The following is a 13,222-nucleotide window of genomic DNA, read 5'->3' as shown; positions in this document are numbered from 1 at the left end:
TAAGTTTTTAAAGCAGCCAGAATCGGGACCTCATCCTCTCAGCAAAATTCCATTGTCAGTTTCTGTATGACCATGTTGAGTTCCCTTATAAGAACATAGATGATGAAGATATTTTTAAGGTCTGTTTTTCAGCTGTTTGTGCTTTTGGTGGAAAAGTTCCTGGAACTTAAGAATCTGTCCCAAAAAGATGTCTTGTCATGCCCTGATGTCAAGCAACTCCAATACAAAGATGTCAGAGCAATGTTCCCCCCACTGAATGTGACTTCATTAGTCAGAGCGCACACTTCTGGACATGGGACAGGAGACACGACTGAAGTAACTTGTCCTGTCCCTTGTCCCATGGGCCACGTACATGCACATCTGTCGGTCATTAGTTAAGATGTCCTCTAGTGTTTTGGAAGGCTTGTTGTTACAGTATTTTGGAAATTACAAAGAAAAGACTTTGTGGGGTAGACGTCCAAAAGCACAATGAGCAGCTTGTATTCTATTTTCTACATCCATCTCCGAGTTACGAGATGAGAGAATACTCCCAAGGTAGGAAAAGAAGTCTACTTGTTCCATAGATGTATCTGAGATGGTAATGTTGAAGTCTGGCAAACTAGCTCCTGGAGCAGGTTGTACTAAATCCTTACTTTTCTGAATGTTGATAGACAGGGCAAAATGCTCATAAGCAGCCTTAAAGCAACCAACTGACAATTGCAAGTCCTCTGAAGTAGCATTGTCATCTGCATATTGCAATTCACTAACCCGGGTGAGATGGGTAAGTCTTTTAGAGTGGTGTCTTGACTGATTAAAAATCCCTCCATCAAGTCTGTAACTAATTTCTACACCTACATTATTACCAGATCTCTCATAAAGCATAGCTGTCAGGTACAAGGCAAACAGTGTAGGTGCAAGCACACAATCTTGCTTTAGTCGATTAGGAGTGGAGTGGATTAAGAGTGAGGAAGCGGTAAGGTCAAGCGGTCGGCAAGGAGATAGATACGATGAATTGGGTAGACGTAGAGGTTATGAGGAAAGTAGTAAGAGAAGTAATACAGGAGGTATGTCCGTTTGAACAATTAAAGAAAATGCTTCAAGAACAAGGCCAGGAGCAAGAAAAGACGAGACAGTGGATCCAGGATTATATGAAGAATACGAAGGCGATGATAGAAGGCAGCGAGAAAGAACTGGTGTCACTAAGAGAGAAAATAAAAAATATGGATGAAGAGATGGTAAACCTGAAGAAAGAAATCGAATTTTGCAGACAGGAGCGCAAGAAGAAATCCATATTTATTTATGGGGTGGAGGAAGACAAGGCAGAATCTAAAGTGGACATTATTTACAAAGTGGTAGATGTTATACAAAAAAAAATGAAAATAAATTTCAGTGAGGTAGATATAGACAATGTGGAGAGAGTTGGCAAGGTGGGAGGGCACAGGCCCATAAAAGTGTCGCTGCTATCTTCATTGATGGCAGACATAGTGATAAGGAACGCTGGTAATCTACAGTGTGAGAACATTAGAATTAAGAGAGATTTCGGAAGAGAAGAGAGTAGAAATTTTAAAATTCTTAAAAAACATCTTGTGAAAGCAAAAATTCAGGGATTGAAAGCGTATATTAGTGGTCAGATACTCGTGGTGAGCGACAGGAATTGGACCCGTAAGTGGACAATATCGAAACTGAAATTAATGGATGAGAGTTTGAGGCAAGAAGAAACTAGCAGGGCTGACAGTTCGAGGCAAGAAGAAACTACCAGGGCTGATGTACATACTGTAAATGAAGGAACACTGAGTAGATGGGGTTCCTGGGAAGAGATCATGAAAAGAGCTGAAGAAAAAGTAAATGCAAGAAGGATGGAAGTAGTCAGGAATTTAATGGACGAATTAGTGTCGGAAGTCTGCGCGAGGGAAGAAAAAGAACCACAGGGGAAGACAAGCGGACAGAATCGGAGCGAGAATAATGGTTTGAGGGAGGAAGCAGAAGTAAGAAGTGCCGTGATCAAAGGGAGAAGCTTGAGTTTGAAGGACCTATGGGACAAAAAAGGAAAAATGGAAGGAATAATTACGAGAAGTAAAAAGTCAAGTAACAGTAGTAAGTAACATAGTTTGCCTATGATGGAGGACAGAAGCGTAGTTATGGTGGTGTTTGTATGTATGTATTTACTCAAGTAATGGTGCCTGTATGTGTAGTATAATTGTAATTGAAGTGATGGTGTCTTTAGGTAGAAGATGGATAGACCAAGTGTATGGTATTTATTCAAGTGATGGCATGACGGAGATCGTATTGGTGAGTGATTTATTAGTTAATGATAAGAGGTATATATGTAAGGATATGTGGTATGGAATTGAAGAGAATGATTGTGGAGTGCGATGGATGGATGATAAGAGAGGTAGTGAAGCTTAGAGGGTATTTATTCAAGTGAAGAATGATAAGAGGTAGATATGTATTGATGTTTAGAAGTTGGATCAGAGTTTAGATGGATGGATGATAAGAGAGGTAGCGAAGTTTAGATGGTACTTACTCAAGTAATGATGTCTATATGTGTAGTGTAATTGTTACGAGTTTGGAGATATAAAGGAGGTTGGATGGTATCTACTGGAATTGAAGTGTTAAATATGAAAGGTGATGATAATAGATATATGATGGATGAATGATAAGAGAGGTAGCGAGGTGATAAGGTGTTTTTAAGTGTACTGTAATTGTATGGCACTTATTCATATAATGGTGTCTTGAGATATAAGATGGATGGATTGTTGAGTTCGAAGGGCATTGTAATGGTTAAAGTACGTATTAGCAGAATGTGAGTGTAACGGAAGTATGGAATCAGCAACCACGAGGGAGTCAAGTAGAGGAAATGTAGTAGGAATGGAATGTGCTAAGGTTAGCGTGTATGGGGTCTGTGACATTCATAATACCGCTGAAGCATGGAATCAGCAACCCTGAGAGAGACAAGTAGAGGAAATGTAGGAGGAATGGAATGTGCAAAGGTTTGTGTGTATGTTCAGCAGGGGCATGGTGGCGAATGGATGATAAGAAAGATAGCGAAGTTTAGTGGGTATTTATTCTAGTAAAGGTGTCTTTATGATAAGAGGTAGATATGTAATGATATGTGGCATGGAAATGAAGTGAATGATTGTTGAGTTCGATGGATGGATATTAAAAGAGATAGCGAAGTTTAGAGGGTATTTTTTCAAGTGAAGGTGTATTTATGGATATTAGGAAAGATAGCGAAGTTTAGAGGGTATTTATGCAAGTGAAGGTGTATTTATGTGTATTGAGACAGTATTGGTTTTGATTTATTAGTTAATGATAAGAGGTACTAGGATAGAATTAGTATAGATTTAATGTTGTAATTAGTTATAGGCTTAATTCAGATGTAGGGGGTGCCCTAGCATGTGAGCTGGTCATCCGTCCATGTTAGAGGCAGCTTAGGATAGATTAGTATAGATTTAGAACTAGTACAGATTTAATGTTGTAATTAGTTATAGGCTTAATTTAGACGTAGGGGGTGCCCTAGCATGTGAGCTGGTCATCCGTCCATGTTAGAGGCAGCTTAAGATAGATTAGTATAGATTTAATGTTGTAATTAGTTATAGGCTTAATTTAGAGATAGGGGGTGCCCTAGCATGTGAGCCGGTCATCCGTCCATGTTAGAGCCAGCTTAACAGATTTAGCTAGGGGTGGAACCTTGCATGGTTGCCCGGTATTCCGCCTGTGTAGGGTCCACCAAGTTAGTAGTATGTAATTTGGCTTAGGCTGGACATTGTTATTTTTCTTTATAACGGATCAAATGGGTATTATTACTGTAGATCTAAAGCTTTAGTCGATTAGTAATAGGAAATTCTTCTGACACGTTGTTTTGATAAGAACCTGACCAACCATATCATCACGAAGAGCCCGGACGAGTCCAACAAAATGTTCGGGACAGTCAAATTGCCTTAACACCATTCACATAGCATCTCTAGGCACAGTATCAAAGGCCTTTTCCAGGTCATGAAACACCAAGAACAAGGGTTTCTGTTGCTCTCTGCATTTTTCCTGCAGCTGTCTTGCGCAGAAGATCATGTCAGTGGTACTCCTGGATGTGCGAAACCCACACTGTGATTCAGGGAGTAACTTTTCAGATAGAGTTTGAAGCCAACTCAACAGGATCCTGACAAATATTTTACCTACTGTAGACAGCAGGGATATGCCACGGTAGTTGCCACAAATGCTTTGATCATCCTTTTTGAAGATAGTGACTATGATAGAGTTCTTCATGTTGGCAGGTACATATTTGGTTTCCCATATCCTTAGCATCAGAGAGAAGAGCCTTGTTTTGAGAGGTAGGCCTCCTTTAAGAATGAGTTCTAGAGGAATATTGTCTGGTCCAGGAGCCTTTCTAGGTTTAAGGCTGAGAAGAGCTTTGTTAAATTTGTGAAAGGTTGGTGGCATTGACATCCAAAGTTGCATAGGATGTTGTGGGACATGCTGAAGAAAATTTTCAGCAGCAGTGGAACTGTGGTTTAAAAGTAAATTGAAGTGCTCTTTCCAGCATTTCAGAATATCTTGATTGTCTGTAAGAATGGTGGTGGTGTCAGCAGTTTTCAAATTTCCCGATGAAGCACGGACAGGTCCATAAATCTGTTTTAGTTCAGCATAGAAATTTTGCAGGTGCCTGGCAACTGACAAGTTTTGTAGTTCGTTGGCTTTTTGTTGCCACCAGTTGTTCTTTATTTCCCTTATTTTGGTTTGACATTTCTGCTTCAGCTCTTGAAAACGTGATCTCTTCAACTGAGAAGATGGATCTTGTATGGAGGATAAAAGGGCATCCTGCTTGGCATTGATAACGTTGATTATGGCTTCATTATTATCATCAAACCAGTCTTGTCTTTTCCTTCGCGGCTGTGAGCTTGTATCCGGGAGATAGTAGGTTCGAATCCCACTATCGGCAGCCCTGAAGATGGTTTTCCGTGGTTTCCCATTTTCACACCAGGCAAATGCTGGGGCTGTACCTTAAATAAGGCCACGGCCGCTTCCTTCCAACTCCTAGGCCTTTCCTATCCCATTGTCGCCATAAGACCTATCTGTGTCGGTGCGACGTAAAGCCCCTAGCAAAAAAAAAAAGTCTTTTCTTTTTCTCAAAGCCAATAGCACATTCTGCTGATTGCTGATGATTTTTTGTAGTGTGAATCCATTCACAATTTACGTCATTATTGTTAACTGGGTTGTGTGACAAGTGGTTTAAAATTGAATTCTGGTATTCAGAGGCAACAGCCTCATTCTGAAGTTTAACAGTGTTGAATTTTCTTCTGGAAGGATGCATGAGATGGAAACGTGGTTTCTGATTTATAGTCATCCTGAGTCAACTAAGAAGAAGTTTATGGGCTATCCAACAGTCATCAATGTTTCTAGCAGTCTTTGTAATCAGAATATCTCTTCTGTCGCGTTGCCTGGTAATGACATAGTCAGTGAGGTGCCAGTGTTTTGATCGAGGGTGCATCCATGTAGTTTTGAAGCGGTTGGGAAGTCGGAATTGTGTATTTGTGATAAACAGTTCATGTTCAGCACACAGACCAAGTAGTAATAGACCATTTGAATTGCGATTCCCTACACCTTGATTTCCCATGACATCTTCCCATAGCTGGTTATCATTACCCACTTTAGCGTTAAAGTCACCAAGCAATAAGATCTTATCTGTTGCAGGTATTTTGGTGAGAACTGTGTTCAGATGTTGTTAGAACTGATTTTTTGTATCTTCCTCATCTTTTAGAGTGGGAGCTTAGGCAGAAATTAATGTAATGGTACTATCCTTAGAAAGAGGTACACTCAGGGTCATAAGCCTTTCATTTACTGCAATTGGTGTGAGTTGATGTTTATACACTAACTTTGTCTTGACCGCAAAACCAACACCATGAGTATGATTTTCTCCTTCCTTCCTTTCGAAAAGATGGTGTATACGCTACTTGCTTCACTGATTTGTCCCTCACCTGATAGTCTTGTTTCGCTCAGAGCAACGCTGTCGATGTTTAGCTTTGCTAGCTCATGGATGATAAGAGCTGTCCTTCTTTCGGGCCTATTATTGTCCTTCAGATCAAGTAGCGTTCTGACATTCCACGTGCCTACAGTTAAAATTGTGTTCTTCATTTTCAATTGATTTCGACTGCATGAATTTGGGCGACCCTCTGTGTGCGGTTTCCCAGACGGGTTCAAATGTGACTACCAATGTTTAGCCCACATTTTCGAGGGCTTTCCCCCTTCGGGGTGGGCAGCAGTGATCCTAAATAGGCCTGCCCAGTCATAGATGCAGGACCAGATCCCTGAGTATTCACAAAGTCTCAGGAAGGCGACGATCGCACATCTATCACCAACGTGCAGGTCCAGACTAGAAGCTCCCAGTTTCACCCAAAACCTGCTCCCACCATCCTTTGGACTGTTGAATAGCAAGTGAAATTGCCATTGGTGAGACTTTGTTTAAGGTGGACTACAACTTGCCAGGAAGTGGCCCACACACTATGATTCCAGAGTCATTCACAGCGGCACATACAGCACGAGACATGTGGGATCAATCACCGGAACTGCTACGAACTGCCGCAGACTCCACGGAAAATTAACAATCGGTTAAAAATCTCTTTAGACTATCCCTTAATATTAATAACTAGGAATATAATTCCACAAAAGCCGTTCACATAAACCTAAATTTCATAATGATAAAAATTAAAGGAAAACTAAGCTACCCATTAAGAAAGTTCATTAGACTATCCCAAAATAAATAATAAAAACTACGAACCCTCCGTGGCTCAGGTGGCAGCACGCCAACATCTCACTGCTGAGTTCCGTTGTTCAAATCCCGATCACTCCATATGGTGTTTGTGCTGGACAAAGCGGAGGCGGGACAGGTTTTTCTCCGGGTACTCCTGTTTTTCTGTCGTATTTCATTCCAGAAACACTCTCCAATATCATTTAATTTCATCTGTCAGCCATTAATCATTGCCCCAGAGGAGTGCGACAGGCTTCAGCAGCCAGCACAATTCCTATCCTCGCCGCTAGTTGGGGGCTTCATTAATTCCATTCCTGACCCGATCGAATGACTGGAAACAGGCTGCGGATTTTCAATAAAAAGTGTGAATATAGTTCCACAAAAGCCATTCATATAAACGCAAATTACATAATGGAAAATTAAACCTGTTAAAAAAGCTTGTTAAATTATCCATAATTAATTTTCAAAAACAATTCAAATTATGATAAGAATGATAATGGTAGATTAATCTAAATGACCTCAAATGTACTGTTCCAAAAGAGTTGAAGTAAATGAAAAATGAAATAATGAAAATTATTGGTGTTGCTCATTAAGAAACCTTACATAGTTTACAAAAGGAATTGTGATACGAGGAAAATAATAGAAATAGGAGGACATCATTAAGATAAGTTCCATATTTCAAATTCCTAGGTATTAAAATGAAAATAAGCATTATTATTATTATTATTATTATTATTATTATTATTATTATTATTATTATTATTATTATTATTATTATTATTATTATTATTATTATTATGATGATGATGATGATGATGATGATGATGATGATGATGATGATGATGATGATGATGATGCTCCAATTCTCTCTGATTGATGCTGCAGTATTGAGTAACTTTTTGGGTGAGCACTTCTGCAGTTCAGTGTTTATTTTTTAGGAGGAGTTCCTTTCTTTTCAGCTTTATGTCTGTTGAGATGTAGTGGTGGTGATTACTGTTTTAAGAGGAATTACAACTAGGCAACCATCTTCTAAAGATTACTAATCAGAGAGAGAAAATGGAAGGGCTCTGACACTTCAGAAAATGAAGGTATCAGCCAAAGAAAGACAAGGGCTACTAAGGGCGTGAAAAATGAAAGACTCCCTAGCCCTCGGAAACCTAATAGAGTCAGGATCGGAAAAGAACAAGAGTTGACCAAGGGAGGTCGGATAGGATAAATGAAAGTTAAGAGCCTGGCACAAGTAAGTGGAAGCAGTGCCAGGACTCAGCTAAGGGCCCCGTGGTCGCCAGCCTATGCTCCAAAGTACAGAGCCCTTGGAGCCCCCTTTAGTCGCCTCTTACAAACAAGCAGAGGATACCGTGGGTGTTATTCTGCCCCCACCCACAGGGGGATATCTGTTGAGATCCTAACTTGTAAAAGTCTGTGGTCACTGCCTGTGTTGAACTGGTAAAGGTCTGTGGTCACTGCCTGTGTTGAACTGGTTTAGGACAGACACATCCGTGCATATGTCACCATTTTATAATTTTAGGACTTCTATTGTATTTTCAATCAAAAGTGAAAAAGTTATTACAGTATGATGGTGTCATTAAGGAAGTGGAGAATTGATTTACTACTTTTACTTATATTGACTGATATTTAAATCAGTATTGATCCCCAATAATTATCTGTTAATGCATTTTTTGTGTTCATTTCAATTTTGATACTTTTGAAATATTATTTCTTAACATACTGCAGGGTTTGATGATAAATTGTAATTAGTGAAATCATGTTAAGAAATTATCTGACACTTGATAACAATGAGGAACTTGTAAGAAGATATCTTTACAAAAACTTAATGTGATGTAACAAGAAACTCTGCAAGAAACAACCTCCATTCTGTAATAACTTAACCCTTATAGGACCAACTGATGATATATCGTCAGTGCCCACATTCATAAAGAAAAATAAATGATAAAAAACAGGTGACAATGTATTGCCAATAGCTCTATTAGCTAAAATGACCAGCTTACGATATTTAGTCGATGGAATAAACTTAAACAGGTTTTGAAATATTTCTTTTATTCACATTATCTTCTCTTTCATCTCTTGCAAAAAGAAACAAAAGTGGGTGAGGGGGGGACAGTTCTCTGAACATTGTGGAAGAAAATCATATCATTATTTTAGTTACACTATGTCATGGATGAATAATGGAGAATTTCAAAACAGTCCTTGGTCTTCTTTCCCAATGCAATCTATTCTGGTCGTTTTAGGTGCACTCTTCTTAAACATGCCCGGTGCATAAAGGGTTAATGAGTATTTTAGTAGATAAAATTGTTTTTTCTGCTTTCAAAGGTGTGAATGCTGCCAAGGCTGGCCATCTAACCTTCATGGTTGGTGGTCGGAAGGAAGAGTTCCCAGCAGCTCTTGAACTCCTGCACTCCATGGGATCACGTGCTATATACTGTGGGCCTGTGGGTTCTGGCCAGACTGCCAAGATCTGCAACAATATGCTGCTAGCAATCAGTATGGTGGGGACTGCTGAAGCAATGAACTTGGGTATCAGGTAGACTAACACTTAATTATCAAAGGGTTAAATTTTAGAAGTAATAAAGTTTCAAGTTATTCTTGCTGATCTTGCAATACAATGATAAGTGCTAAAATCTATCCTGTTTGAATATTGTCAATATTCCTTTTTATACACCTAAGCAGATAGCATTTATTTAAAATAACTATAAAAAAATAACTAAGCCCATGAAGAATAGTCATAAGCAGGTAAACTCACTAAATCAAAGAGGAGGAACAACATTCTTGCTAAATGAAATAGAAGATCATTAGATTTGTTGCCCTTCATTAAATGCATGCTGTAATCCCATATTGAAAAATAAGTGAGCTCATGTTTGTAGCATTATAGTAGCTTGCTTCCTCAGGTCATGTAAGGGCTGCAAAGCTCTGAAGATAGTTTCTGTAATTTTCAAAATCAATTATGTTTTCTTTGAGTTTGTATGAATGACAAGATTTACAAAGATCTTCATTGGGGTAATCACATAAATGGGATTGTAAATAAAAGGTACAGATCTCCACACATTGTTATGAGAGTATTTAGGGGTTGTAGTAAGGATGTAAAGAGAGGGCATATAAGTCTGTGGTAAGACCCCAACTAGAGTATGGTTCCAGTATAGGGGACCCTCACCAGGAGTACTTGATTCAAGAACTGGAAAAAATCCAAAGAAAATCAGCTTGATTTGTTCTGGGTGATTTCCAACAAAAGAGTAGCATTACAAAAAATTTGCGAAGTTTGGATTGGGAAGACTTGGAAGAAAGAAGACGAGGTGCTCAACCAAGTGGTGTGTTACAAGTGACTAATCTCATTTTGTTCCGTATTGAAGATACAATAAGTAAATTCTTTCTTGAATAAAATTACTGTGTCCACCTATTCAATACAATTATATTTTGTAGTGATAAAATTCTACATGAAATATAAACACTAGCTAGGGACATGTTTCGCCCTAGTTTTGGCATCTTCAGCCTAATACTAATCATAAGGTCAAGTCTTAAATCTATTGACATTGGAACTTAATACTAAACTTAAATTAATATCAAATACTAAATACAATGATCTTATGCTTATTACATATTTACATAGTTTACAATATGTACATTAACTAAATGCCAGAATTTGTGAACAAGGAAGCAATAAAATATTTTAATTATACAATGACTAAAAAATGTTTGCGACCTCTGGATGAAAGTTCATGCAAATGATCAATCTGAAGCCAATATGTACACATTCGCATAAACTTTCATCCAGACGTCTCAAACGTCTTCTAGTCATTGAAAATAATTATTTTAGTGCTTCCTTGTTCACAAATTCTGGCATTTAGTTAATGTACATATTGTAAACTATGTAAATATGTAAGAAGCATGAGACCATTGTATTTAGTCATCATCATCCTTAGTCGTTGTGCTCATTACTGAGCGTCGTGACCTCATAACTCCATCATTTCCGTGTTGCAACCTTGACAATATGTCTCCATCCCGAGCGGTTTTCACATTTCGCTAATATGACCTGAAGTGGTAGCCCAGTGATCTTTTTCGCCTGATCTATCCATCTGCTTGCTGTTCTTCCTCGTGGTCTACTGCCTTCAATTTTGCTTTGTAAAATTACCTTTTCCAAGTTCTCTCCATCTCGTCTTAAAATGTGGCCAAGGAACTGGAGGTAACGCTCACTCACATGGGAAGATACGCGTTTCTTGATGCAGAGTTCGTCCAGAATGGAAACATTAGTTCTTCTTTTTGTCCAGGGTACGCGTAGCATTCTCTGCCAACACCACATCTCAAGGCATCAATGCGCTTTTTGTCTTTAGCATTCACGGTCCAGGTCTCACAGCCATACAAAAAGACAGAGAACACTAGTGATTCTACCAAGCGCATCTTCGTGGCTTTTGATATTGTCCGGTTCTGCCATATCTTAGTAAGTTTAACCATTGCAGCACGACCTAAGACAATACGTCTTTTTACCTCTTTATCACAGCTTCCCATGTCATTGATGACAGACCCCAAGTATTTAGTATTTGATATTAATTTAAGTTTTAAGTTCCAATGTCAATAGATTTAAGACTTGACCTTGAGATTAGTATTAGGCAGAAGATGCCCAAAACTAGGGCGAAACATGTCCCTAACTAGTGTTTATATTTCATGTAGAATTTAATCACTACAAAATATAATTGTATTGAATAGGTGGACACAGTAATTTTATTCAAGAAAGAATTTACCAAGTGGTGTGTGATATAGATGTTGATTCCCATAGGGAACCTGAAATATTTGTCCAGAATGAGTACCAAAAAGTGCTATTGTAGCACAACTAACCCTATGAGCAAAACCTTTCACAACACTTAGGCGGACTAATCGTGCTCTGAACGTCATTACTTGGCACCACCCACACCGCAGCAGCTCCTATATTGTCACAGCTGAAATTGAGTGGGACAATAGTGGAAGCGACACTTTGCTCTCACCTTGTGTCAAAAGATGGATGTTGAAGTACCACATCCATCAAGAAAAGGCAACAGGTGTATGAAACATTAATCTGTGCCAAAAGGGAGTCCAACAGTAGGGATTTTAATGAAGGAATCAAAGAAAAAATAGTAACCTGACTACTTTTTTGGCATACACTGCCCGAATTATCAACAATAAACCCTGAAGTATGTGGGGAATGATCGTTGAACATAAAAGAACTCTAAAGTTCATGGCAGTATATATCTATCTGTAAAAGGTAGCAGTCAACAATTGTTTTCATGGTATAGTTTTCCTTAAAAAAAAAAAAACAACTTAAAATTAGAAACCATATTTTTAGATTAATCACATAATCCCTGCCCAAATAAGTTGTTTATTCACCTCAATAACCTTATTAAGATAAAAATATTTTTAATATATTTAATTATTTATTTAGCATATGGCTTTTAGTGCTGGAAGTGTCCAAGGACATGTTCGGCTTGCCTGGTGCAGATCTTTCTATTTGACACCCATGGGCGACCTGCATGTCTGGATGTGTGTGACGATTATGGTAATGAGCCTATATTTTGTATGAATGGTTTAGGAGTTATCATCATTTAAGTGAAAGCACAGGAATAGTGTAAATATTGCATGGCGAGAAAAGAGCGAGCTAACAGGTGGGCTGTCAGAACGGCCTTGGAAAAGCACTGCAGTCAGCTACAAAAATACATTAGCAGGAAAGCAACTAACATTTTCTACAAGGAAATCTGAGAATGTCCATCACCATAAATTCAGAATTACTCCCTTGTGAACCTGGTTTGGGTCATTAGTCAGAATATAAAGTAGGACACATATTGTAAATTTTAAAGAAAGCCATGTCAGAAGTCATGACAGATCTCTAAATGCGTAAATGGAATTGTTTATGAAAACTGTATTATAGATCATCTTTGCACATACAAAATTAAAATTCTCTGCTTCTCTGTTTCTTCTCTAACCAGCTACAGAAAATGCGAGGAGTTTTATTCTTATCCTCCTCCTCATAATAATAATAATAATAATAATAATAATAATAATAATAATAATAATAATAATAATAATAATAATATTTCACCTGTCTGATACATCGACATCACATTCCACTCTACTCCACACCCTGTTCCTGGATCTTCTTCGACCTATACTAAAAAATCATTGTCCATGTTGGAAATGGTACATGAGCTTTCAGGTCCTAGGCTTTCAAAGTGAAGAACCAGGCCGAGTGTGTCAGATGGTCTTCTGAACCCAAGTTGGCAAGTTCCATCCTGACTCCTACCAGTCGTATTTAAAAGAGCTAGATTTGTACGTTCACTGGCACATAAAAGAACAAAATTCTATCACCTCAGGATCTCCGAAAACTGTAATAGTTAATGTTATGTTAAACCAATGATATTATTTACTAAAGCAAAGACCCACATATCCCAGATAAAGAATACACTGCACTGCTCTAAGAAACATTCTAGGATTCATGTACAGTAGTCTCAATAATCCGAAGTA

At 38.3% G+C, this 13,222-nt stretch overlaps 1 protein-coding gene across 3 annotated transcripts in view; it reads left to right on the top strand.

The window, feature by feature from the left end:
• Positions 1–13,222, top strand: part of LOC136873846 (3-hydroxyisobutyrate dehydrogenase, mitochondrial) — a 74,198-nt gene that overhangs the window by 40,804 nt on the left and 20,172 nt on the right. For all 3 annotated transcript variants that reach the window (XR_010860181.2, XR_011018261.1, XM_067147124.2), the window contains one exon: positions 9,053–9,263. Coding sequence is in view for 1 of the 3 variants with exons in the window: in XM_067147124.2 (XP_067003225.2) it covers positions 9,053–9,263 (211 nt within the window). In the remaining 2 variants the exon portion in view is untranslated. The remainder of the gene's footprint in view (positions 1–9,052; positions 9,264–13,222) is intronic.

Source organism: Anabrus simplex, chromosome 5 (genome assembly GCF_040414725.1).
Source record: "Anabrus simplex isolate iqAnaSimp1 chromosome 5, ASM4041472v1, whole genome shotgun sequence".
Lineage (NCBI taxonomy): Eukaryota > Metazoa > Arthropoda > Insecta > Orthoptera > Tettigoniidae > Anabrus > Anabrus simplex.
This window is presented reverse-complemented; position numbering and strand designations above follow the sequence as displayed.